The sequence below is a fragment of the Nipponia nippon genome, unplaced genomic scaffold (genome assembly GCF_047370975.1).
Source record: "Nipponia nippon isolate SJK-2023a ecotype South Korea unplaced genomic scaffold, ASM4737097v1 scaffold_6, whole genome shotgun sequence".
Classification (NCBI taxonomy): Eukaryota; Metazoa; Chordata; class Aves; order Pelecaniformes; family Threskiornithidae; genus Nipponia; species Nipponia nippon.
The window spans coordinates 2,885,166-2,909,821 of NW_028262380.1; the positions used below are offsets into that span (position 1 = coordinate 2,885,166).

Here is a 24,656-nt window from a genome sequence, read left to right on the forward strand (position 1 = left end):
CTAACATTGTTTGTCTCCTGACGTGCAGTAGCAATTGAAGGAAGAGGCTTAGCCTATGCTGTAGACTATTTGTGTCTCGCTTTGAAGTTTCTTCTGATAAGAACTTACCAAGTAACCACGTGCTACCAGTGCCAAATCTTTCAGTTGGGAAGCTTTGGTGATTTCACTGTGAGACTGGAGAAGAGTGATTTTAATGTCTGACTTGAAACTTTTGCAATCAAGAAAATCAAAACCATTTCTTATCTCAGAAAGTTCATTACCGTAGAGATCTAGCTCTTTCGTGAGCCTAGGATGAAGCTCTTCCCCATGTTGAATAGCAAGCCAGGGCAGGGGAGAGGTAGTTGAAGGGGGACAGATAAAGTACTCTCTCTGGAGCTTTTGTGTGCATGATAAAGCTCATAAAAATAATTGTCGCTTGTCTGACACAGTACCAGAAATGGGTACGATGTGTACAGAAAGCATTATGTACATAGTCTTTCCATGAAGAGTTCCTACCATGTTTGGAAGGCACAATTCGTTAGGGCAAGCTTAAAATTCCTATTGTTTAAATAGGAATTAAAGTAATGTTGAAGCCTTTCTGACTTCCTAGAATACAGAATAGTTTGCATGGTTGGAATTAGCTCTTAAATCCCTTAAAGAATTAAAACCATCTACAAACCTAATTTTTGGGGAAGAACTCCCAAAAGACATAACCCGTGGGGATGTTCGTTATATGGATTGAGGAAAGGAAACATGAAAATGGGTTGGATAGTAAGACTCTAGCTGTCAGTGTCCAACTGAATGTAAATGCTTTACTTAAGTAATAATATCCATTCTTGATATACAAACTTCTGTTTTTTTTTAGGCTTCTTTTTCCCAAGTTCCTGGACCAGTGTTCACAAGGTATGTGTCACTTTTCTTGACTTTGTGCTATACAGAACAAGTAGCTGAGCCATATGGCCAAATAAATACACTGTAAATGCATGTAGTCAAAGGATCATGATAAATTCTTGGAGGTAAGAACCATCTGTGCAGAACAGACAATCTCTCTCGGCCTACATAATTAAACACTGGAGAAGATGTAAGAATATGGAGTATGATGCATTCTGGTTGTCCTCGTCTGGAGGATGGGTTTCCTAAGACCATGAGTTCAGCTGCTTACCTTGAACTGTAACTCGTGCTGTGGTGTTAATCTAGGAGCAAAATGGATTGGATTTGAGTTCTGTCCTCTTTTGGGGAGGCGTGAGGAAATGAAGCTCTCCTTTCTGCTGTTTTAGAAAGGGAAAAATGAGCTGGTTACCTTGTTCCCCATATCCTCCTCTTAATGCAGCGTGGAGGATCCTTGCAGGGTTCATTTGACATTGCAGCAAAAAAGCTCACTTGCAAAAGAATTGTTTCTTACCTGTATGGTCAGTTTTATATCCTGACTCTGAAATGCATCGTCCTCCTTGTCAGGCTTGGAACTTAGAGCAGCTGTTGGTGTAAATGGGATACCATCCTTCCTGACCTACCATCAAAAAGCTCTTTAATTTTCAAGAGCACAGAAGCAAATTCGGCTATAGCACCTTTACCGTTGTTTTTAACAGTTGTATAGCTGACTCACAACGTGAAGACGAGTACACGTGGTGCGTGTATATATCTGACTGGAGAGATCTGTTCTCATAATCTTTATTTTAGGCAGACTATAAGCTCAACCTGAAATTGGGTAGACCAATGACAGTTGAGATTTTTTTTTTAAGTCGTTGTTGGACTGCAGTTACTGCAGCGTGATTTTCTGATCTTACGCTCATGTCTTCCCAAGTGAACTGCAGGACTGTAATTTTTGTGTTTGTATTTAAATGCAGTTGTCAGAGTAGGATGCTGCGCTCTTCTTGTGGCTATTTAGACTCTGTAGGGCTCTGTTTTGCTGCCAGAATTGTGCCACCTCCTATTCCTGTGTGAAGGGAGCCCAAATGAATGAAAACCAAAAGAACTCAAGAGAATGAAATGCAGAACAAGCTGGAAAGTATATAGGTGCTATTATATAAATCAGTATTTTATTCTTACTTGGAGAAAAATGTTGCTGCTACAAATTGGGGGACTGACCAGTAGATAAATATCATGATTATAGCCATGAGTGAAATTGAAGAGAGCAGGAGAATGTCAACAGTTAAGAATATAATGAAGTATCAATAACTACTGAGAAGTTAAGAGTGCAAGCATGCCTTCTTGCTTTATGACAGAATAAAAAAAAATACTCAACGCTATCTTCTATCTTTTTTTAAAATGCAGTTGTACAGACCTGACTGGGTGAGAATTTGTCATTGTTCAAGGAGGAACTAGAAAATGCTTAGGACATGTATAGCTAATTTGCCTGTGGTCCAAACACTGAAAGAAGGAAAAATACCGGAGGTTAGAAGAATGTTCTTCTGGCAGTGAATTACTTCTGTGTGTTGCAAGGTTTTGTCATTTAGTTTTCAGACACAAAATGTGACATTAGATAGCCTAGAGGTCTATTCGTGTAAAGCAAATTGTTTCCCATGAATAGGGGCATTTTTTGTGTAAAAAGTTTTAGGAGAAAAAGTATGCTTTGGTCTGAGATGTGGTACACTCTTAAACTTTCCAGACAAATGCAGAATTGTATCGCATGTATAGTAGATAATTTACTTCTGCATAATTGAGAATTCATTTCTGGTGCAACAATAGCAATATCTCATGAGACATTGGCTTTGAGAGATATTTGTTCTACTTTTTTTTGTGTCATGCACCCCGATATTATTGTTTGTGTTACCGTGGCATCAGTGGGCCAAGACAGTGTCGTACTGGGCATTGTACAAATCTGAAACCAGAAACTCGCAATGCAGGTGTAACACAAGACAAGTATGGGTATAGGCAAGTAGGAATTAATTAGACTTCTGGGTGGTTACCTTGTCCACTTAACTATCTTGTGAATTTTGGGAGTGAGTAGGGTTAGCCTTTTGCTGCTGCTTTCCAGGTTCCTTCTGTTCTGTGGCTTTCTGAAAGGGTACCTATGCGTATTAGCAACATGACATCATTTGACAACATGACATGACACTTTTCTGCTTGGAAAGCCACAAGACTAACGAAAAGATGAAGATCAGGGAGAACTGATAAAGCCTTGAGCAGAGTGAGCAACATTAGCAGTTTTGTTTTGTCTCTCCCTTGCATGCTCATTTAATCTTTAAAAAAAAAAATAAAAATCTTGCCACTCTGTGTGCTGTAATTTCCTTTTGTCTCACTCCTTCCAAATATGCCTTTTTCTTTTTTATTTTTATTTCTTGCACAGAAGCTGTAAGATGACACCTCACTAGTCTAAAGGCCCATTGGTATCTCTTGTGTTGTATATGAGGTTGTTTTACAGATGAAGACATCACCATTGTTAATTATGCCCATTGTACGCTTGGGAGCAAAGAGGATCCTTTTTTTTTTGTCAAGCATGCATATTTTTAATCTATCCCTCCTGTTTCTTTACTGCTTCTATTGAACATGCTATTCCCCAGGCTGCAAAGATTTTTTTTTTTCTTTAGATGAGTGTATAAATAAGGAATTAAACAAAACTGGGTGGTCTTCAAAATGCAGTAAAAATAGAGATGGTAGTGACAATTTAAACAGAAAAGGTCAAAATTGTTTGTTACTTAAGCTACGCAGGCACTTTCCAGTTCTCAGCAAGCTATTTTTTCTTCCGAGTTACACTACCTGTCGGCCAGTTCGGTATCATGGACTGTTGCCTGCTAACCCAGGGCCAATTTTTATGGGATAGCGGCACCTACAAGATTTATGCATAGGTGTGGGCAGAGCCACAGCTTGCAGGTTCCCCAGCCTCTGAGCAGTCTTCTGCCACTTCCAAGGTTGCGTGGGAGTTGGCAAGCAAGAATGACAGCTAGTGCCCGAGAGCCGTTCCCCGTAGACAAGCGCAAATGAAGTGATGGGGAAAGAGTATGGGTGAGACAAGATGCATAGGCTTCTGATTTGCTAGGTATTTTATGCCTTAAATCTTTTTCTTCTTAACTTTAAGCATTGCCAGCTTAGGTCTCGACAATTACCTACTCTCTCCAAGGCATAGTGCTTCTAACTGTAATATATGCTTTGTAGTGTTTATGTTATACAGCCTTTTTATTGTTCTGTGCCAGCTTCACAGAAAGTATAACCATGTTTTTAATTAAACTTGACTTTTAAATCAATATCAAGTTTGGGGATATTAAAGAAAAAAAACCCACTGCGCGTAGCACAATAATGTGGTGGTTGTTGATTAGCTTATTCATACTGTTCGTCTTAATGGCGTGATCTACATAATAATTTCAAGCATGCGTGTGACTTAAATTTCGAAGCGTGCTTGCTGTTCTTCCCGCCCCCTCGTCTCTATCAAGAACAACTGTGTGTTGGAGAAAACTTAGATGTTTCTGAAATTGGAGTGGAAACTTCTGTGGGGGATTAAAAGAAAGAGAAATACCAATGATGGAAATTTGCTTGGGCTATTATAAAAATTCTGACTTGAAAGGGTCAGTGATGCAAGTAACAGTGACTGGGAGCATATGGTATCATGTAAGTAGCCCAGAAACATTTGGTATAGCAATGTCTGCGTAAGGAAGCCTCTGCAAGGATTAATGTACTTTAAAGACTTCTGTAAAGATCGGGAATAACTGTGGGCAGCAGTTCACGGTGTGACCTTCATTACATATTCTGCTTTAAGTAGTGATGAGTTGGGAGCAGGGGAGATGCATCCTGGTTCAATCATTCGTGGATAGTCAGGAGTTTACTGTTCCGTCTTACACTGTACCAGTAGTTACAGGAAAGTGTCTGAAATGAGCTGTACATCTTGAGAAATAAAGAAATAGCATTCCTTACACGTTCTGGACAATATTGACATCCTAGGGAGTCCCAAAGAGTTGGCACTGCAATCTCCTTGAGGAACTGGGCTGAAATTCGTTCTGATGTAACGCCGCCTTGCTATAATTGGAAAGCAGAGATCCTATAACACTGAAATCGGTCGGATGATGTGCGATATGACATCTTGCATTTTTTCCTTAATGAGATCCCTTCCTGTGCCCAAGGCTTGACAGCTGTGATCGTTGGTGTGTTATTTCTGATTGCCTTCAGAGGCATCTGCAGTAGCAGCAGTTGCTTCTCATTTAACATGAAATTTGTCTTATACCTGGCAAGACAGCAGGTATAAATGAAGACTGTGCTGCCATCTTCAAATCTTGGCAAGTTTTTGCTTAAGAAAAGTAACTGTTTCTTCAGTGAAATCGGTGGCACTAGGTGCAAGGTGAAGGGATACTGCTAAGGCTGAAAAAGGAATTGCTTTTCTGGTGACACAGCTGAGTTTTTTTGGGAAATTGGGGCTGGGGACAAATAGTTATCCTATTGTTTTTCTCTGTTATCTTTTTTGATGCCTTGTGGGTTCACACTTGCTGTCTGAATACTGTTTCGGGGTCTGTCTTTAAAAATAGAGACAAAAAAAAAAAACCCAACCAAACCCTTCTCTTGTGTTTGGAAGTGGCAGCTGTCACAGTCCAAAATACTGATTTTTAGCTGTTTAGCCTATATTTCTACACATTGAATTTGCCAAGAGGCTTTAAATGTTAGTGTTTTTTATTAAACTAGTCCTTCTCAAATTGAGTCTCATATGAATTTATTTTTTTAATTAATTATTTTGATTAATTGAGTCTAAATTGCTTCTGTTACACTGACTGTCTAATTGTAAGAAAAATGTCTTGACCTGGTATAGCTGTGTTTTGGCAAAGCAGGCTGCCCTTACCAGTCAAGTCATCTTCAGCGACTGGTGCTGTACTGGTAGGCTCATGTTTTTAATTTTTTTTTTTTTTGGTAAGATTGTTTTCACTGAATCGTAAGAACCCACAGATTACAACATCCCTGCCTCTTTCCCCTTGAGTCATTCCAGTGACTGAAAAGGGTTGTCTCCTTCAGGAGGTACCATTCCTGCGTGTCTCCGGGTTGTGACAGCATGGGCTTCTGAGCTGGCTGCCCTCTTCCTCAGTTGCAAAATAAATAGTTAACGATAATTCTGTGCTTGGTTATTCCACAGTATTCGTGTGTGAAGTTAGATGGGCTTCTGGGTTTTTGGTGGGCAGGCAAGAGATAAAAGGTTCCTTGCTTGTTTGGTTTTGTTGTTTTTTTTTTTCTCTTAATAATGTTAATGTAGTGAGATGGAAGGAAAATAAGAGAAGACCAGCTGTTATATTACTTAATTGTTTATTAGTCACTGTTGCATACCTGACTTCTGTAAACCATCTTCTGATTTCCTTACACAGGACTAGTGAGTAACGTGATTTTCACAAGTCATGCTACAGAGCAGAAGCATCCACTCCTTATGCAACTGCAGAGCCTTATCCGAGCGGCAAATCCTGCTGTTGCGTTCATCTTGGCAGAAAATGGAGTTGTAACTAGGTAATGTTGATCACTGTCCAGTGTTTGTCACTTCAGGCAGATGAGACGCATGCACTTAGAAACTTGTGTTCTCTTGTTTTACTCTGGTAACTTATACAAAGGAGATTTTTCTTAATTGCTTCTCATGCAAAAGGCATCTTCCCTTTACATTTATGGTCATATGAATATAGCGATTAGGAAATGTATGGTTTTGTTTGCAGAGTATGACTTATGTTACTGTTACTGCCATACTAAGGGAAAAATACTCTTAATTTTACTGTGACTTAACACATTCTGTGTTATGTAAGTAGCATACAGATAGTGGCCATTTTATTGAACTTTAAAAATTAAAAATCTTCATCTTTATCTCTTTATAGGAATGAGGACATTGAATTAATTCTCTCAGAAAGCAGTTTTTCAAATCCTCAGATGATGAGAGCTCGATATTTAATGTATCCTGGCTGGCAAGTATCTAGACTGAGAAATATTAAAACTATTTTTCTAATTAACTTGAAGATTAAAAAGTCTCGCTAACTTTAATTTATATTTTTTTTCAAAACTACTCATTTGGAACAGGCAATAGCTTTGTAAATCATTTAAAAGAGAGCTGATGAGTATTCTTGGTAGATACACGATTGCTGTCCTTTTATGGGGAAAAGGATCCTTTCTGGACACCATTTAAATCAATGGCAAGATTGCTGTTGCTTTTCAGAAGAATAGAAACGAACCCTCTGGGAATAAGCTGGGAAGGATTGGGATGGGTGAGGTCAATAATGACTAGAGTAATTTCATTTTGACAGCTATTCAGCCGTACTGGAATGAACTTGCTATGTCAGTCTAGCTATTAGCAGAACAATTATTCATAAAAAACCAGCAACCTTATTGACAGTCTTGGCAGAGGCTAAGGGCACAATAATACATGGTATCAAGCTTTCCATTTAGTACTGAGGGATATTTTTCATGGTTCAGGGCTCTTTACACATCTTGTTGCAGTTATCTGTGCTGCACCTATTTGGCAGAAAATGTAAACCTGTCAGCCACTCTAACTCCTGGCTGACTGCTTTCTAGTTAGGTTTATAGTGCTGGAAGCATAATTTATTTACTATAGCTTGCCAGTCCTATATGTATGTATATCCTTTTATTCATAATTCTTGCTCTAAATTGGATGCAAGTGGGGCTCCTAAAGTAAACCAGTACAAAGCTTGGGATGTCAGAGCTGCTTGTGGATTGCATGGAGCCAAAGGGGGAGAGAGAAAGCAGGAAAAGAAAAATATTTAAAGCTTTTGGACAACTGTTAATCTATTTGATGATCGTATGCAAGAACAGTATGTAGATAGTAGGTAAGAAAAAAAAAATTTGCAGCAGGAAGACCATCAAAAGGAGACCTGAGCGCTTTGAACAACCTAATACTGTTAATAGCACATTTTCATGGATGTCTTAGAGGAGAAAGCTTAGTATTTTTCTTCCAATGAGCAAGGCTTACCTGTGGTAAAATAATAGATGTTCCATTTAAGAAGCTTGTTAGATGAAAAGCACCAAGTGTGTGTGTCTTCTGTATGTTGAAGGTGCGTGTTTGTTTTTGTCTTAAGGTATGAAGGTAAATATGGAGCTGGGTCTGTCTTCCCTCCGATGGTTCAGATCTGTGTATGGTTTAATCGTCCTCTAGAAAAAACACGATTTGTGACCAAATGTAAAGGTACAAATGAACTTTGACTGACTTGATTTAAATCCAAGTTTGAAATACTGAGGAATAGAGGGGAAGGAAGGCACTGACGTAGCACAGTTATTTAATTACTGCTGAAGTAAACTTTTAATTGAAAATTCAGCTTTCCTTCCTTGAAGTGCAGTAAACTATCTTCTTTAGTGTCTGCTCTGGAAAACTGGCCCATGATTTTGTTCAGATGAAAATTTAATTTCATTTTTTGTTTCTGGAGGCCGAGACACTTATGTTTATATGTTTGCTTTTTATTTTATGTTTAATTTTATTTAGTAGTGTTGAAATACAGTTTATAAGTGAGCATCAGCTTCTACTTTTTATGCCGAATAATTCCTTGTAGTTACTAGAAAATAGCCTCAGAAAATAGGCTCAAATCTGTGTTAGGCTACTAGAGCAGATATATAATCATGCCTTTCCTTCTTTCCTTAGCAAAACAGTGTTAAGGAGCACCATTTTACTTTCCACACACACTGTAAGCGTTCATTATGCCAAACACATGTTATTTCCCACCTACCCCATAGCAGAGAAATGAGAACATCTAGAAGTGTTATGTAGTGGGCTCCGGGGGACACTGCAGCTTTTTCCCCTGAAGCATTAGGATGTGGATTAGAGACCTGTAGCATAGGTCTGACCAGAAGCTACGCCAAGCAGAAGAAAAATAAGTGAGATAATCTGTTTGTCTTCTATTTCAAACAGCAATTAAGTCATTGCTCAAGCCAAGTCCTTTTTCTGGAAACATTTATCACATCATGGGCAAAGTTAAGTTTTCAGGTAAGGGCAAATTACTACTTGTGTGTTGTCCTGCGATTGCACTGCGTGTATATATATTTGAAAACTTTTTTATGTGCTGTATTCTGTCTATGCCGATGTGTTGATGTTAAATTAGATTAGCAATTTATCAAGACATTTCTTTCTTCTGTCTTCTCCTTGTAAGATTCTGATAAAGTAATTGAAGTCTGTCACAACACATCATCTAATTCACTAAGCCTCGTGCCTGTTCAGGAGGGGCCAACTCCTGATTCAAGAAGCGATAACAGAGATTGCGGCAGTCAACAGGAGTGCTTCCTTGTGTTCGTTGGCTGCTCTCTTAAGGAAGAGGATATAAAAGACTGGCTCAGAGAAACTGCAAAACAGGTTCGTGGGCATGTTTACTTCTGTTCAGTGTGATCTGTTTTGGCGTTTCTTAATAACAAAAGGAGAAATCCGAGTGTCTTGAAACCTTTCTTTTTAATCTCCTTTCTCTTCTACCAAGGTGTTAGCGTTCCAGGGTGTAAATCTATTTCAGACAGAGGACTAACAGTTTGCAAATGTGTACTGTAATTTGTGTATTGTTTTAGTATCTGCTACAGCATATTCATGGATTGGTCTGCTCTTGAACGCTTGAGCAAATGGAGTATGTCCAGAGTAAACACAAGATGATTTAGTTGAGACATGATTGCCAAAAGCTGAAGTGTAGTATGAAATAAATCATCTTCAAGTACCTGAACACTGCAAATTTGAAAACTTGTTTTGATTCACAAAATTAAACCTCCTTGGAAGTAATCCACTGAAATGGAGGGTATCGGTTTTTTTCATTTTGTCTTGCTTAATTTGTCAAGCGTGCAGATATGTAAGACTTCATGTATGTCTGCATGGCTAACGTACCTATGCAACAGAAGGTGGAGCAGGGAAGAGGGGATACGCACATCGTAAGGAGCCTAGAAGGCACGCTTTGCAGTTGTGGTGCCTTGCTAACTTCACGCAGTGACTGGCATGACCTAACCAGGAGCACAGGACAAGATGGTTCGCTGCTACACAGCTAAGTAATACCAGCAGGTATTACTTTTGCCAGGCTGCACATTAAGGTCTTAGGAAGTGAGTCTTGAGGTTTGGTTCACAAAAATATACTTGGACAGAAACTGTTCAACCATACAAATTGCATATCTATTTGGAACCTGAGCCTATAGTTCCAACCGTGCCCTTTCGTGATGCCCATTTTGGAACATTTTTTCATTAAAAATACTCGTCGTTACTTCTTTATGGCTTAGGATTTGCATAGGATTTCTAAAAAGTTGTGTAGGAAAGAAAAGTTTTCCGCAGACCGTTGTTGGAGCTGTTTCTAAGGATCTTCAGGTTCTCACCCCTGTTCTCCTAGCAGGTTGTGTTACTTCAGGGAAGTATATATTTTCTGTGATGATCTCTCATGTATATATCACATGGGTAATATATGGAGACGAATGTTTTTGATATGTAAGAAAGCACTCCATGGAATACTATTTTAATTTTATGAAAACTTGGAACTTAAATGCTATCTCAGGTGTGAAGTGCTTCCTCCTCGAGCAGTTCAAGGCTACAAATAGTCTTGGTACGGTCTCACTAGTCATGGCTAATTAAGGGTTTCGGATAGTTCTGAGAGTTACTGCATGCTGCATGAAAGAAATGAATTATTAAATTTTTCAGGCTAAAAGCTAGATTGTTTTTCTGTTCATGTGCCAGTTTTTTCTTCTTTTCTTGCTGTGGAGCTGTATAAAATTGTATTGTTTAAAATCCTTTTAGATTTGTCATCTCTAATGGAAATGCCTTATGTAAGATCACTTAATTTTTGCTTTTGTTTTGAGAACGTAGTTGTGAGTGCCTTAATATAATTGAATAATTCTGTCTAGAATTAATTTTTAAAATACATGCTTCTAAAAGGAGTATTTCTGTGCTGGGCTTGAGCATGATAGCTAGCATGTGATTGTAGATTTCATTGCCTTTCCCCAAGTGTTCAAGAAAGAACCTACTTTTCTCTGTGTTTCTTTTCTTAATGTAACTGAACTGTAATACCACATTGTCACTCAGTAGGTATATAACTGGGGTCTAATTCTTCATACAGAAACCTCAGCGGAAAGCTCTGAAAACCAGAGGAATGCTAACCCTTCAGGAAATAAAGAACATTCACGTAAGTAGAAACAATTAATAGCAAGTCCTTCTTCTGGCCGATTTTCTTAAATATCCATTTGTATGATAGAGCACCTCCCCTACTTGCCATAACGAGTGGGCTGAGTGCTAAATTATTGCGGCACTTAGTCTTTTATATACTCGAAACACAACTGAGACTGTCCAGGAGGGATTTGAGATATAAATCTTGGTGTTATCTCAGGGATTCAAGTGAGCTCTGAAAAGCAGGGGGAAGCGTGAGATGTTGGACAGGCGTGCGCTTTCGGTTACTGTAGTTGTCTTTCCTCCCTGCTCTGTCCTGTGCAGGTTGTCACTTGCAAATTAGGATCCCAAATGCCTAATCCTGCCCTCATGAACTACCTTTAGGTTGTAAGGGCTGCCTTTGGAGTTGGGTTCCTAAAAGTTTGGCATGGCTATGATCAGTGCTGCTGTACCTAACTCTCCTAGTCTAGACGGATGTCATTTGTCATACCATCTTTTCAGAGCGCTCCTTTATAACCAGGAGCCATACCGTCCTCCCTGGCTGCCAAGTTCAGCGGAAGGAATTTTTCTTTTATCTATTGAAGTTTGTTAGGATTGTCTCTAAGTTTTGAGTTTTAAATGTTTAATGTACAGTACGTTCTTTCTTGATGTAGGTGAAACGCCACTTGGATCCACTTCCAGCTGGTTATTTTTACAACGGGACTCAATTTGTGAATTTCTTTGGTGACAAAATGGATTACCATCCATGTATCCTTTAAAATGCGGGGGTTTTGGTGAAGGTTTTAGGTAGGCAACAGGCTACGCACATCTGAAATGCAGACTGTCAAAGCAGATGACACGGTGAAGAGCCACTTTGATTCGCAGGTAGTAATATGAAGTGAAAAGTTTCGTTCCTTAAATCCATGCATGGCTACTTGCCATTTAAAGCTTACTATTAAAATACTTTTTCAGAGTTATGATCTAAGCAGCAGACTAGAACCAACAAAACAATCCCAAAACTGTACATGAGCTCACGCAGAGAGTAATTTATGGACCGCAGCTTGTCCAAGAAATATTTTTCAAACCAAATAGTGCTGTATTATTGCTTAATGCCTGGTCATGACTGATAGAACTTCCAAATGAATGTAATTTTGCGTGCACGCACATGCATGCACACACTGAAGTAAAAACAGAGTTGTTTTAGGTTTTACTACAGTATCCTTTTTTCTGCCACATATCTTTGTGGTGAAGCTGGCGTTAAATGATTGCTCTCTTTTTATAACTCGGTATGAGAAAAAACTTACTGGATGCAATGCAGTAATATGAACAGGGTGTTCAGAATTAGGTGTGGAGGTGCATTTTTTGTAATCACTTTTTAAACTCACTTAAGCAAGTTAAACCTTATTGTAAAAACTACTTCAGCTTAGCAAGCAGTGTGATTTACTTACCAAATTGTGGCATATACACGTCTGTAAATGCGCTGTCCTTGCTGGTCTTGTTTGGTATCGGTTACAGAACATGAACTACAGCTGAAGTAGGGTCCGCTGGACTTCTTTCCAGAAACTATTTTCATTTTTTTTTCTTTAATTTAAACCTGATCATATTTTTGTCTTTGGGAGAAACACTAGAGTAATACTAATGTTCCAGTGTATTCCTGTTCTTCTTTCTTGTTTCCATAACTTTCTATTGTTTTTGTCTTTGTTTTATTACTGAAATTTCAAATTTGGTTTTATATTCCCAGTTTACTTTTCACTTTAACTTTGACAAACTTTACAAAAATCCAAGTGATTCTGTTTTGGAATAAGAACAGTTATTTTCTGTGCCCTATGGGACAACTTTAAAATTTTAAACCAGCAGACTTCTGTCTGCAGGGTAAACTCCTAGTTATCGTATACTGGCAGAAAATAGCCTGACAGCAAACTTGGACTTCAGTATTCACTGGACCTTTACACCACCACCATCTTGGTGTTTGGCAATAAAAGATACAGGCACTGGTTAACCACTTCTGGATGATTTGAATTTTGGGCAGAGCTTTTTAGACTTCCACTTAACCAAAATAGCTGTCAACATCTGCAAACCTGCTGTAGCTTTGCTGTTCTTATATTCTTCCTCGTGATTGGGAAATGTCTATTGTGCAACTTCTTTATTTCCCCGTAATACAGAGTAGTTGTGGTTAGGCCTGACTGCGGGACTCCCGGAAGGTAATATATTGACTTTCTGCTCTCAGTACGCGTCCCTGAACTGGCATATCCTTCAAACCTGTATTTTCTTTTCTAGTGAACGCTATTTGCACAAATGTGTTTTCCTTAGTTTTTCAAAATCAGTAATGGACCAATTCATGAACGATTACTTGGAAGAAGCCAACAGGGAAATAGAAAAGTACAACAGAGAACTAGAAGAACAAGAGTATCACGATCTCTTTGAGCAGAAGACATAAGCACATGCGTTCTGTGCATTTCTGAACCACCTACTGTCAGTAACCAAAAATGCTCTCGTCCTTGCTGGTTAACTAGAAAATTAAGTGAAGTAATGTCAGTTTTCAGCACTCCTTTTAAAACTAAAGATCATTCCTGTAAGGTTGGCATTTTAATATGGTAACTGCTTAGCTGTTTGTACTGTCAGGTTTGCTTCCACTTCACCTTAATTCCAGACTGTAAAAAGCATCACCTGGAATCTCTGGCTAGTAGTGGAAACTTATTTAAAAGAAGAAGAAAAGAAGCAAAACTATATTTTCTAGTAGGTCAGAATGTAATCATGGAATTGGTCTGTTGTGCAGATAATCAAACCACTTCAATCTCTGGATGTCCCTTGAAACGTGTGGCACAGGAGCATTGATGAGCAGTGCTGTACTTCAGTCTGTGGGATTGGGGGGTGTTCCTAAAGCGAGAAATGGGGGAACATTTTAAAAATCTCCAAAGACTACCTAATCCCACAGCTGTTAGGGTGTTCCCAAAGCGAGAAATGAGGGAACGATTAAAAAACTCGGAGGAGTACCTGATCCCACAGCTGTTAGGGTGTTCCCAAAGCGAGCAATGGGGGAACATTTAAAAAACTCTGAGTACCTAATCCCACAGCTGTTAGGGGGTTCCCAAAGCCGAGAAATGGGGGAACAATTAAAAAACTCTGAGGAGTACCTAATCCCAAGGGTGTTCCCAAAGCGAGAAATGGGGGAACAATTTAAAAAACTTGGAGTAGTACCTAATCCCACAGCTGTTAGGGGGTTCCCAAAGCGAGAAATGGGGGAACAATTAAAAAACTCTGAGGAGTACCTAATCCCAAGGGTGTTCCCAAAGCGAGAAATGGGGGAACAATTTAAAAAACTTGGAGTAGTACCTAATCCCACAGCTGTTAGGGGGTTCCCAAAGCGAGAAATGGGGGAACAATTAAAAAACTTGGAGTAGTACCTAATCCCACAGCTGTTAGGGGGTTCCCAAAGCGAGAAATGGGGGAACAGTTAAAAAACTTGAGGAGTACCTGATGCTACTGCTGTTAGGGTGTTCCCAAAGCGAGAAATGGGGAACACTTAAGCATCTGCTTTTTTCTGAGGGGACAGCATGTCTCATAACCTTTGCACAGTTTGAATCTGCAGTTGAAATTTTGACTTTTCCTTAGAAAAGATGTTTATACATTTCAGGGTGAAACGAGATAAGTGGAGATATCTTGCTTTCTTCCCAGTGCTGTTATTGGTGTTCTAGAAAATATGACATGAATGGCGGTCATCTGCAACTTGCTGTTGCTTAAAAGCTTATTTCTGAAGGATTTCTTATTTCAGTACTAAAAACTAAGCAAAGCAGAAGAGGGAGATCCTTTAGCTAAAGAATTTCTTTTCATGAAAATTACTTATTTCCAAAGGTAAAAAATATCAAAAGATATACTTGAAATATGAATTAACTTGTTTGTGAAGCTTTCAGAAGAATTTGCACGCCGTAACATTTCACTAAACTGGTTTTAAGTACTTGCAACAAAACCTTTATAGTTACTAAACGATATCATAACAGGAATTCTGGCAACTTGTCCTTTAACTTAATTTAGTACAATTTTAAGTGAGGCTTCATAGATCACTGACTGAAGGATTATAAGGTACCCCAGCAGCTACTTAAAGGTAATTATTGAAGCGTATTTGAATAAGCAGATTATTGCAGCGTGCTGTGCGTTCAGAATTTAGTCAAGTGAAAACAGTCCGGGAGGAATTCTTTATTTTCATATTCCTTTGCCTTAGGAACAGCTCAATCTTTTAATACAACTGCAGCTTTTCTTTTTGGTCAGATGTATGTAAAGCAGTAAGAAATCGAATGAATAATCTCCCACAGTACACTTACTTCTAACATGTCCACGCAGTCTCTCCTCGTGGCAGGAAAATGAGATTTAACTCCTGCCATCGAACCGAAGGCTACATACGGTTTCATGCCTTAAGAAATGCGGTTTTTTACCTTTGGAATCTGAAATAGCTGAAAATTCAATAAGCCTGTCAAAAACTGAAACACCTTTTAGGTAGACTTTCAGAACCCGTTGCTACTACCTGGCTGGGTGCCTGTGCTGTGGGGGTTATGCAGTGCAGAGGCGGAATTCCAGGTGCTGCAGATCGGGATCTAGCCGTTGATAAGGTTTCGTTACTAGCTTTCCTACTAGATTTAAAAAGCTGTCTGAATTTAAGAATTTTTTTTTTTTTTTTTGCACACCACGAGACTTTATAAACTACTTGTATCCTGTTGAAGTACAATAAAAGCCAGCGATTAGTTTGTGTTTCTAGGCTTTCTGGGGTAACCCGTATTACAGGTATAGAGCATCATGATAAGGCTCGTGAGTTTATCTATGCATGGCTATACTTTAGTCTTAATATACTGTAGTGCCTGGTAGAGTAAAGGTAGCTAGCAGTGGATTCGGGGGGCTAGCGGGTGTTTACAAACTAAGTACAGCTGGTTGCATGAAACTATTTATCAGACCAGGATTATTAGAGTACAAAATTCTGGTCGTAACACTGCAATAAAAAGGGGCATTAGGAAATTCTTAACAAATGAATAGTTCTTTGCCAATAAACTTAGTGTAAACCCGGCGCGCTCCTTTTCAGTACGAGTTATCTAATCTGCAAAGCCATATTTCTAGAATAGTGGTATGACTGTGTACTGTCAGAAGAAATACCAGGGGTTGGGACAGCAGGCACTTCATTGATGCTTCGTCTCAACTTGCAAGTCAGTAACAGAGTAGGTTTAAGTGCAATTGATTGAACGATAGATGAAGATACTGTAGTTTATTTTGCTCTGCTGAACTCATTTTTAAGAACTCCAATTTGTGCAGCTCTCGAAAAATAAATGTTGACGGGGCCAATTCAGCTGGGGTTGGCGTAGCGAGTTGCAATTACAAGTGAGATGCCCTGTGAACAAAAAGGAAAGAAGTGTTCAGAATTGGCGTGCTGCTGGGCAAATGGAGCTGTTCCTTAAAAACTGAAGCAGAAGAGCTCAGAACAAAGGCCTAGTATACTTATATACTGTACTGCATGCTATATGGTAATAGCTGTGTATTATAAAGACCTTTCACCATACTGGTACTATTTCAATTAATATATTTTGGTATTGAAATAATTTGATTACCTCAATTTTTTTTTTATTTTTTTTAGTTTTTAACTGTGACTTTAAAACAGAAAAAATACCGAAATAGTGAAACTGTGACAATGGTATCCTTTAAACTTAGTAGTGCCTTGCAGATGACACCATTTATTCACAAAGCATAAAATAAATGGATGTCATGGGTTGTATTGCTTGCACCCTCTTTTTTTTTTAAAGGAAAAACGGTTTTGGTGAAAGGACTTAAAATTAACCTAGTGAAGAATATTAGCACAAATGGTTAAACTGTTTAAAAGAAAACTCTTTGAGGACTAAAATGTGTAAATGCCTGATGCTGCTGATAGTTTAATAGCAGTTGCTGATTATTTTGGAGTTACTTCTAACAATCAGCAGCACTTTTTTTTAGGAGAAGAGCGTAACTTTTGTACTCTGGTCAGAGATGTTTATACTGTATCAAACCCCGTCTGTAGGGTAATCTGGTTTCCTCACTCTTTTGAAGTCGAGGTGAGGATTGAGATACTTCTAAGGATCTAGTTTTGAAAATTTTTTTAGCTACTGTAAAACTAAAAAAAAAAAAAAAGCACCATTTCTAAACCACAAATGTTTGGATACAGAAAAAGTGCCATTACACTGTTCCTTTATCTTTTACTGTATTTTGAAAATTGGTAACAGTAACTTTGTGTCCAGGCATTTCTGATATTGCGAAGAAGTGCTGAGAGTCCTCAAGGGGTTTACGTGCTTTGCTGACCTTCATGTTAGCAGCTTGTGGTGGTGTTTTTTTTTTTTTTCCTCACCGAGAATGAGTGTGATCAGAAGTTACTGAAGTTATAGGGAGAAAAATGTGATAAACTTAGGAGAGGAACCTTTGCAACTTGAACTGCGCTGCAGTCTTGGAGTATTTTATATTAAGCTGTGCAATTTGGTATTAGTCCTGTTTTACACTTTGCAATTAACAAAACTGATTGCAGGGAGGATTTAAGTTGCACGTAAAAGTTCCCTAGTAAGTTTTTTATTGTTATTTTTTAATTGAAACTTTTCTGAATTTGCACAGATTTAAGCTCTGGAATACTTTTGTATTCTTAAAAGGGAAAAATTGTAACTAGTATAGTGAATTGTAAACTGTGAGTTGTTAGAACCGCATTGTTGATCTAATTTTAGATTGTTTAAAAACGTACCTCAGAAAGCTAGTGAGAAATTGCTTCATTTTTACACGATGGTCGGATACTAACGTAACACTTCTCACTTGACCATGTGCCAAAATTCACTTTTATACTAGTTCTCAATGCTTTAATATTTGCAACTTTAAGTTAAAAACTTGTATTTACAAACACTACTGTAACTTCAGTTAAACTGAATTGTGTGATTGAAGCTTTTAGCCTGTTGTATTTATTACACAACTTGATTCAGTAAATATAAAATTACCTTTCCATTTATTTTTGTATTGTTTTACATGTTTATACCTGCAGTTCGTGTGACTTTTACACCCGTAACTCAGATGTGATGGAAAGAACCAATAAACAGTATCCATCTGCTGTCTGTCTTTGACTTCTTTAATAAACTCACTGTTTCTTAAACTTGGGTGTTTAAGCATTAAGAAGTTTTCTTTTAAAATCCGTTGGTTTTCTAAACTGGCAGAAAGGTGCCTAGTTTATCTGCAAACTAAAAGGTAAAGATTTAAGGAAATTGTTGAGGTTTTTTTAAGCTGCTATTTTAGGTTTAGACCTTCTTGCTTGGGCTTCTGATTGAGTAAAACTTAAAACCAGGTGTAGGATGAAGGACTTTAATCGTCTTCTACCTGCCACCTCTGTCTCCAGCAGCTGTACTTAACCGTAAGTTGGTAGTTGCATGTACACAAATGCAGGAGCTAAATCCGACTCCTCCTACTCATAGAAATGAGGATGCAGTTTGAAGATCAGCTTCGCCTGAACGCCGATCAGGCTGCTGTTGAGAGGGCAATCCCGCCTTACCCTCCTTTTTCTGCTTCGGCCGCGGAGTGGGAGGCTGTGCAGGAGGCAGATCCGTTTGCTGATTAAACTGAATCTGCAAATGATTTCTGCCTCAGTTTCACAATGCTTTTGCATATTTTTTTTCGTAGGAAGGTTTTGCGCTTGATTGTTTTTTATGAACTGTTTATGTAAAACCAGCATGTTTAAAATTCAGCCTGTTTTGCGTACTCCGGGTATGCACGCAAGAAATAGCAGCTTCTGATGCGTGGACTTTTGACTGAAATCCAGGAATTTTCCCTTGCTACGCAGCTAGTTTTGGAAAACGTGGACTCTTCCACCTGTAAATGCACTTGGGCTGCATCCACTGCTTTTGAACTGCTGAGTACGTGCAGCTTCCTTCGACGTCGTGGTACGTGCTGTCAGCACAGCAGCGAACGGCTTCGTGTCGTCATATCGTGACTGTCTGAGAGAAACAGCCAGTTACCGCTTCAGCGTTAGACTACAGAAGCCATAAAATCGTTCACATGTCAGCTTTGCCAAGAGTGTTTGGATCCTGTTACCACTAAGGTGTGGGCACGCATTCTCAGTACGAGCCTTTGGGCTCCATCTTAGCGCTGGCCAAGTAACGAGGAGGGTTTCCACCATCCCTTGGGTGCTTGAGTAGGGAAATCTAGAGTCTTGACCCATGGCTTTATTCCCATCTTACCATGCCGTTATTCTTAAGATGCTCTCCAAATGCAGCTAAGTTGCTGAAGGTCAATGAAAGAAAAGCAACTTTATCTTTTTTTTTTTTTTTTTTTCAGCCTGCCTTGATTATCTTTCAAGTGAGAATTTTGCTCTTTGGTGCGTAACTCTGCTCGCTGCCTTTCTGCCCTGGCTTCTGCATCTTCCATTCACTTTGGATTTTCAAGATTTAACCTGAGATCGGTTCGTGGTTGATTATTAAAATGTAAAAGCCTTCATCTTACTAGGGTTGCAAGAGATGTTCTTTGCAAAGAAATGCTTTTTCAGGAAGGCTACGGAAATCAGGCTGTCGGCTCAGTAGGCGTCGCTCTTTGGAGCTCTGGCCGGGAGGAGCACGTCCCTGGAGCCCTTCTGGCCTGAGAGTAAAGAGAAAAACTCTGTGACAAGGGATGAGCTATTTGGGATTTGGGAATTTCTAGAAATTATCCCAATACTGAAGTACTGGGATTTTTTTTCAAGATGAGAGGCAGGTCCCTTACCAGACTTGCTGGAACATCTGGTGGTGGAGACCACTGGCTGGTCCCCTCCGGGTATTAAGCAATCGTTATGGGCTGAATTCGGGATGCTCTCCTCCCCCAAACCATGAATTACAGCTTTCTTGTGTCGATGTGACGCTAGGCACGCTGTGGGTTGCACCCTAGAGGAGCCGTCAGCTGTGCTGGGTGCTTAACCACGGTGAGAGCTCGTGTCTGTCGCTTTCGTGCCTCTCTCCACGCACGTGTTGCAGACATCAGCCCCGGGCTTGACGAAGGCACATTGCAACGGAGTTGTCTGGAGCGCTTAAAAGGAGGAAACATCACCTACAAATACAGGGTAAGTTGATTTTTATTTTTTTTTCTTTGCAGATACCAGTTTTTGTCTTTACAGTTTTATTAGTCGTATACACTTGTAACGTACCGTAAGATTTGTTGTGGGGAAGCTTTTAAAGCAAGCGCTGTGTTGCCTCTTTACGTGCTCTGCTAGCTACCGATCCCCCCGCTTCTCCTCTTCCTATGACTCTTCCATGTGACAGAGATGGGCCCTTCTACCTGCAGCTTTTGCCCCTGCGTGGTAATCCTGGGGGGCTCCAGCCGATCGGATTATTTTTCCGTGGCAAAAATAAGAGAAAATCTTTTTTTTCCCTCCATCCCAAGAATATTTAGCTTAAAACTTCCCGAAAGTGGTGCTCATAATGAATAAGCTTTGAATCGCCCGATGGGCCAGCAGTGCTTTCTCTGTGGAGACTCAAGTTTGATTCTGCTCCTGGTGGCCTTGGTTTTGCGAACATTTACTAACATAGCTCCTGCAACCCCAAGGGATTTAAGGTGTCTGTGAAAGTATGAAGTTACATCAACAAATCTTACAAGAAAAGTGTTTGGGGAAAATTCCTGTGTTACAGGATCAGAGGAAAGATCCTTGCATTTGTGCGTCAGCAAAAAATAAAGAGCAATAAAAGCTTGGAGCAGGAGAGTACACAAGGTGTGATTATTTTATCTGCTCCCATTTTTAAAACCCTTGGCCATCCTCTGGGTAAGCTGGCGGTGCCGACCCACTGCTGTATCTCACCCGCTGCAGTTTCCACTCTGCCCATTGCTCTCGCATTGGGCCCTAATCTACAGCTCAGGCTGAGGCTGTTGAAATGTTGATTTATTTTTAGCAGCCAAAACTTCAGAGGGGGAGCGTGCAACAGGTTTAAAATACTGTGAGCCCTTTCGTGGGCTTGTAGTTTTTGCAGTCTCCTTTTTTTAAAGAACGAAATATAGAGGTCCAGCTAATGAATATTTGCTCTTCTCACACTGCCGTGTACGTTCAAAGGTATGGGTCCCATTCCTCCCCAAATCCTTGTTCCAGTCCCCCTCACCTTGAGGACTTTCTTCTTTCCTCCCCTTCCCGTCAGAGGAGGATCTCGGGCCGTAGCTGTGCACCTCCCTGCTTCAACCTCTCTCCTTTCCTTCTCCCTTTCAGATGGGTCATCTCAACTGGTGGGATCTGCAGGCAGAGCTAAGGTGGAGCTTGGGTTACCTGGCAGCCAGGTTCCTGGGCTTCAGCTGCTTCCAGATTTGGCCAGCTGAGGGATGTTTGTTTACCTAATGTGTCTTACACCCCCATTTCAGTGCTCACACGGGGAACATAACAGGTAAAATCTCTCTTGTGGCAGGTCAGGCAAGATCAAGCTGAGACTCAAGATCTTTTCTGCCTTAAAAATCTTAAAATTTAGTTTGTTTTTTTTCCTAGTCCAAAATAACTTCTTACAGCCTACAGGCATGGATGGAAGGGATAGAATCATGGAATCGTTAAGGTCGGAAAAGGCCCTTAGGATCATAGAGTCCAACCATTAACCTATCACTGCCAAGTCCACCGCTAAAGATGCGCGGGTGGGTGTCCTAGGAGCTTGCAAAATCTTGATTGGGAAGAGCCTCGTGAGGCCAACCTCCATGTTTTGTCCCCCTTACCACCTTTCTTCCCCGAAAGGGCTGTCAGGCCCTGGCCCAGGCTGCCCAGGGCAGGGGCTGAGTCCCCATCCCTGGAGGGATTTAAAAGCCGGGGAGATGTGGCGCTTCGGGACATGGTTTAGTGGTGGCCTTGGCAGTGCTGGGTTACTGGCTGGACTTGATGATCTTAAGGGTCTTTTCCAACCTAAATGATTCTATGATTCTATGATCATTCAGTCTGCTCCCTGTGAACTTGAGTTTCTCCTTCAATAACTCCTTTTCCAGGCAAAGCAAACATGGAATATCTCATCTACCTGGACTTGGGCATTATATGTGGTATGTTTTCAAGATGGGAAGCTGCTAATTTGGAGACCAAGGGGGTTGGTGGAAGAGTGACAAGGTCAGTCAGAAATTGGCTGAAGGTTCGATGAGAGTGGTCAGTGTTGCAAGGAGAATTGGGCTGCGGGAAGGTTATGTGGTAGAGCTCATGAGGAACACGCGCAGTAAATACTTCTATGAAAATTATCTTAGTCACAAGGGTTTTTATACAGTAAACTTACTAAGGATGTAAAGTAGAGGGGACTTTTATAGACAGAGGAGAGTCAAGAAATGGTGGAGCACGAAGTGGAGGACCTCAGGGTACCACTGAAAATCAAATAATGAAGATATTGATAGAGGGATTTGAGCTCACATCACTCAAAGAACCGAGGAAGAAAAGCTGAATGTGAGGCTGGTGCAAAAGCATCTCTGAAAAATGCAAATAGGTTCTGGGATCTGAATGGTGCCGATATTTCCAGTGTGGTAGGGGGTGACCTCGACACTCGTTGATCACTGGGATAACTTGTGCTTTTCTGGTCACTTGTGCTCAGAAAAATAAATACTCTAAAGATGTGTAAGGAAGAGTGACCAGGGTGGATGGAGATCCTGTCTCATCCAGGGACACTAGAAATGAGCCTTGCTTTGGCCTGGCAGCAAAGGGGGCATGCAATGGCCAAGGATAAATGCAGAGTAGATGCTGGGAGGAAGGTCTCAAATGACCGGTGGGAGCATCATGCTCCCGTACTAATAGGAGTAGGAGAAGAGCAAAACCCTCAACTAATGCAAAGCTTAAACCGCTTTGAAAGGGAATAGCTAAAGGGGATGCCTACTATATGAGTTTCATTTCCTAAAAGAGATGGGTTAGTTTTTCCTAGATAAATCCAAACATATCCCTTGAGTCGGGGTTTTAGTCCTGTTCCTTGCTCTCAATTCTCTCATTTTGGTGAGTCTGGTAGTAACTGCAGAGGTTTCCAGTTCTGCTTAGCTTTTCATGAGCTCCTCTGCCTTCCAACATGAACTGATCTGGAATTTCTTTGCCTACGTGTCCGCAGACAAATGGTACCTTGTTAGCTTCATAAATTGCTAGCCTAATTAAAGTAATGAATTCACAACAGGAATTGCATGAAAATGGAGCGCTTGTTAATTGAATAGCCCTGGGTTCGGTTCCTATTGTACACTTTCAACAAGGTGCTTGTGTGATCCCTCCTATTGAATTTGCTTAAAATAAACCTTCAGGGTAGTTTGATGTCTTGGTAGGAAAGAAAACACCCAATGGGCAAGGCCTGTAGGATTTCAATAGCTTTATTGCTCCAGGACAGACAAAAAAAAAGCATGGAAAGTAAAATCTGAGTGACCCATTCATGGCTAGGAAATCATTAGGCACACAATGTATTGTATAGATCACTGTAAAACCACCCGACACGAGTAAAACAGGAAATTTGTAATAGTTAATATTGAGCCTTCGGTTAACCCCACCAAAAATCTTCTATTTTTCTGTGTTATCAAAGTTAGTTCAATATTTGCTTTATATACATCCTGTTCCGGACTTTGATTCCTCTATATAGCGCACCTTCCTGCCTTCTAATATCTGATTTATTACACAACCGTTTTTCTTCCGAAGCTTTTGCTTTGCCTGCTTTAACTCTTTATCTTGTCAGCCTAAGAGCTGGTTTTGTCCGCAGGCTTTCCTTGTGCCTCTGCTTGCTTTGTGAAGCCCTGGAGAAGGAATAACTGAGGAGCTGGCAAAGAGGGGAGGCTATAGGGGACCTAAGGTAAGGATGAGCTGCAGGATCTTCTGGAGAGAGATGCAGAAACATCTAAGGTGGCTTGTGTGCATCAAATCAGAAGTTGGGTGGGTTTGTCCAGGTTGTCTCTGAAGTCAAAGGGTTGCAAGCATGCAGGATGTGCGCGGTGTCCTGCTGCTGGAGCTTGGACTGAACGAGCATCAGTCTCCTCCTTCCTGAAACCCAGCGTAGGACGCGGAGGCTTCACGCACCCTCCCGGCCGTGGTGCCGGGTTGGGGATCGCTGCCCTCCCGGCGCTCTGAGGTTATTTGCAGGCTTCGCCACGGGGAGGAAGCGCTTTGCTCGGGGTCAGAAGGGATGTCACCAGCAGACGGGGAAGGTCCCAGAGGCAGGTTTGATGCTGAAGACTGTTGAAAGATGTGTTTCCTGTGCAACAATAGAGAATTTTGTTGTATTTCCCTGTGGAACCTCTTGAGATAAGGGCTGAAGTTCATCCTGTATAGCAGACACATCCCTTCTCCCTTTGTTGGCACGAAGAAGAACACAAAGACAGAATTACAAATTACGGTGCCTCTTAGATGCCTTGTGCTGTCAGAGGTGCCCTGCCCCTATTCAGCATACTCCATCCTGAACGGACCACCAGGATGACACGCATCTACCTAACACACATCTTCACATGCACTAGTGACTACAGATGCTATTAGAAGTTGCCTTAGAGAGAACAGAATACTTCTGCTTTAAATTTTAGGAAGAAAAATGAAGAAATTGCTTGCTGTTCCTGGACTTGGCTGGTCCTGAATACAGCAGAAAGAGGAGGCAGCAGCCACCCTGCTCACAGCAAAGCATCTTGGCATCCTCCCACGCCTCTCAGCTGCTGGTCCAGCCTGGGGCAGGGATGCAAGGGTGGCTGGCTTCAGCTTTCTGCTGTTTGGCAACGCATCCCCAGTGTTGGGCACAGCTCAGATCTC

At 40.5% G+C, this 24,656-nt stretch overlaps 1 protein-coding gene across 1 annotated transcript in view; it reads left to right on the forward strand.

Moving 5' to 3' along the window:
* The window catches only part of DNAAF9 (dynein axonemal assembly factor 9), a 76,101-nt gene extending 58,045 nt beyond the window's left edge, over positions 1-18,056 (forward strand). The window contains exons 29-37 of the mRNA XM_087736473.1: positions 845-882; positions 6,252-6,387; positions 6,744-6,830; positions 7,956-8,062; positions 8,780-8,854; positions 9,018-9,217; positions 10,938-11,003; positions 11,638-11,731; positions 13,288-18,056. Of these exons, the coding sequence (XP_087592599.1) occupies positions 845-882; positions 6,252-6,387; positions 6,744-6,830; positions 7,956-8,062; positions 8,780-8,854; positions 9,018-9,217; positions 10,938-11,003; positions 11,638-11,731; positions 13,288-13,400 (916 nt within the window). The 3' untranslated portion in view covers positions 13,401-18,056. The remainder of the gene's footprint in view (positions 1-844; positions 883-6,251; positions 6,388-6,743; positions 6,831-7,955; positions 8,063-8,779; positions 8,855-9,017; positions 9,218-10,937; positions 11,004-11,637; positions 11,732-13,287) is intronic.
* The last annotated feature ends 6,600 nt before the right edge of the window (positions 18,057-24,656 follow it).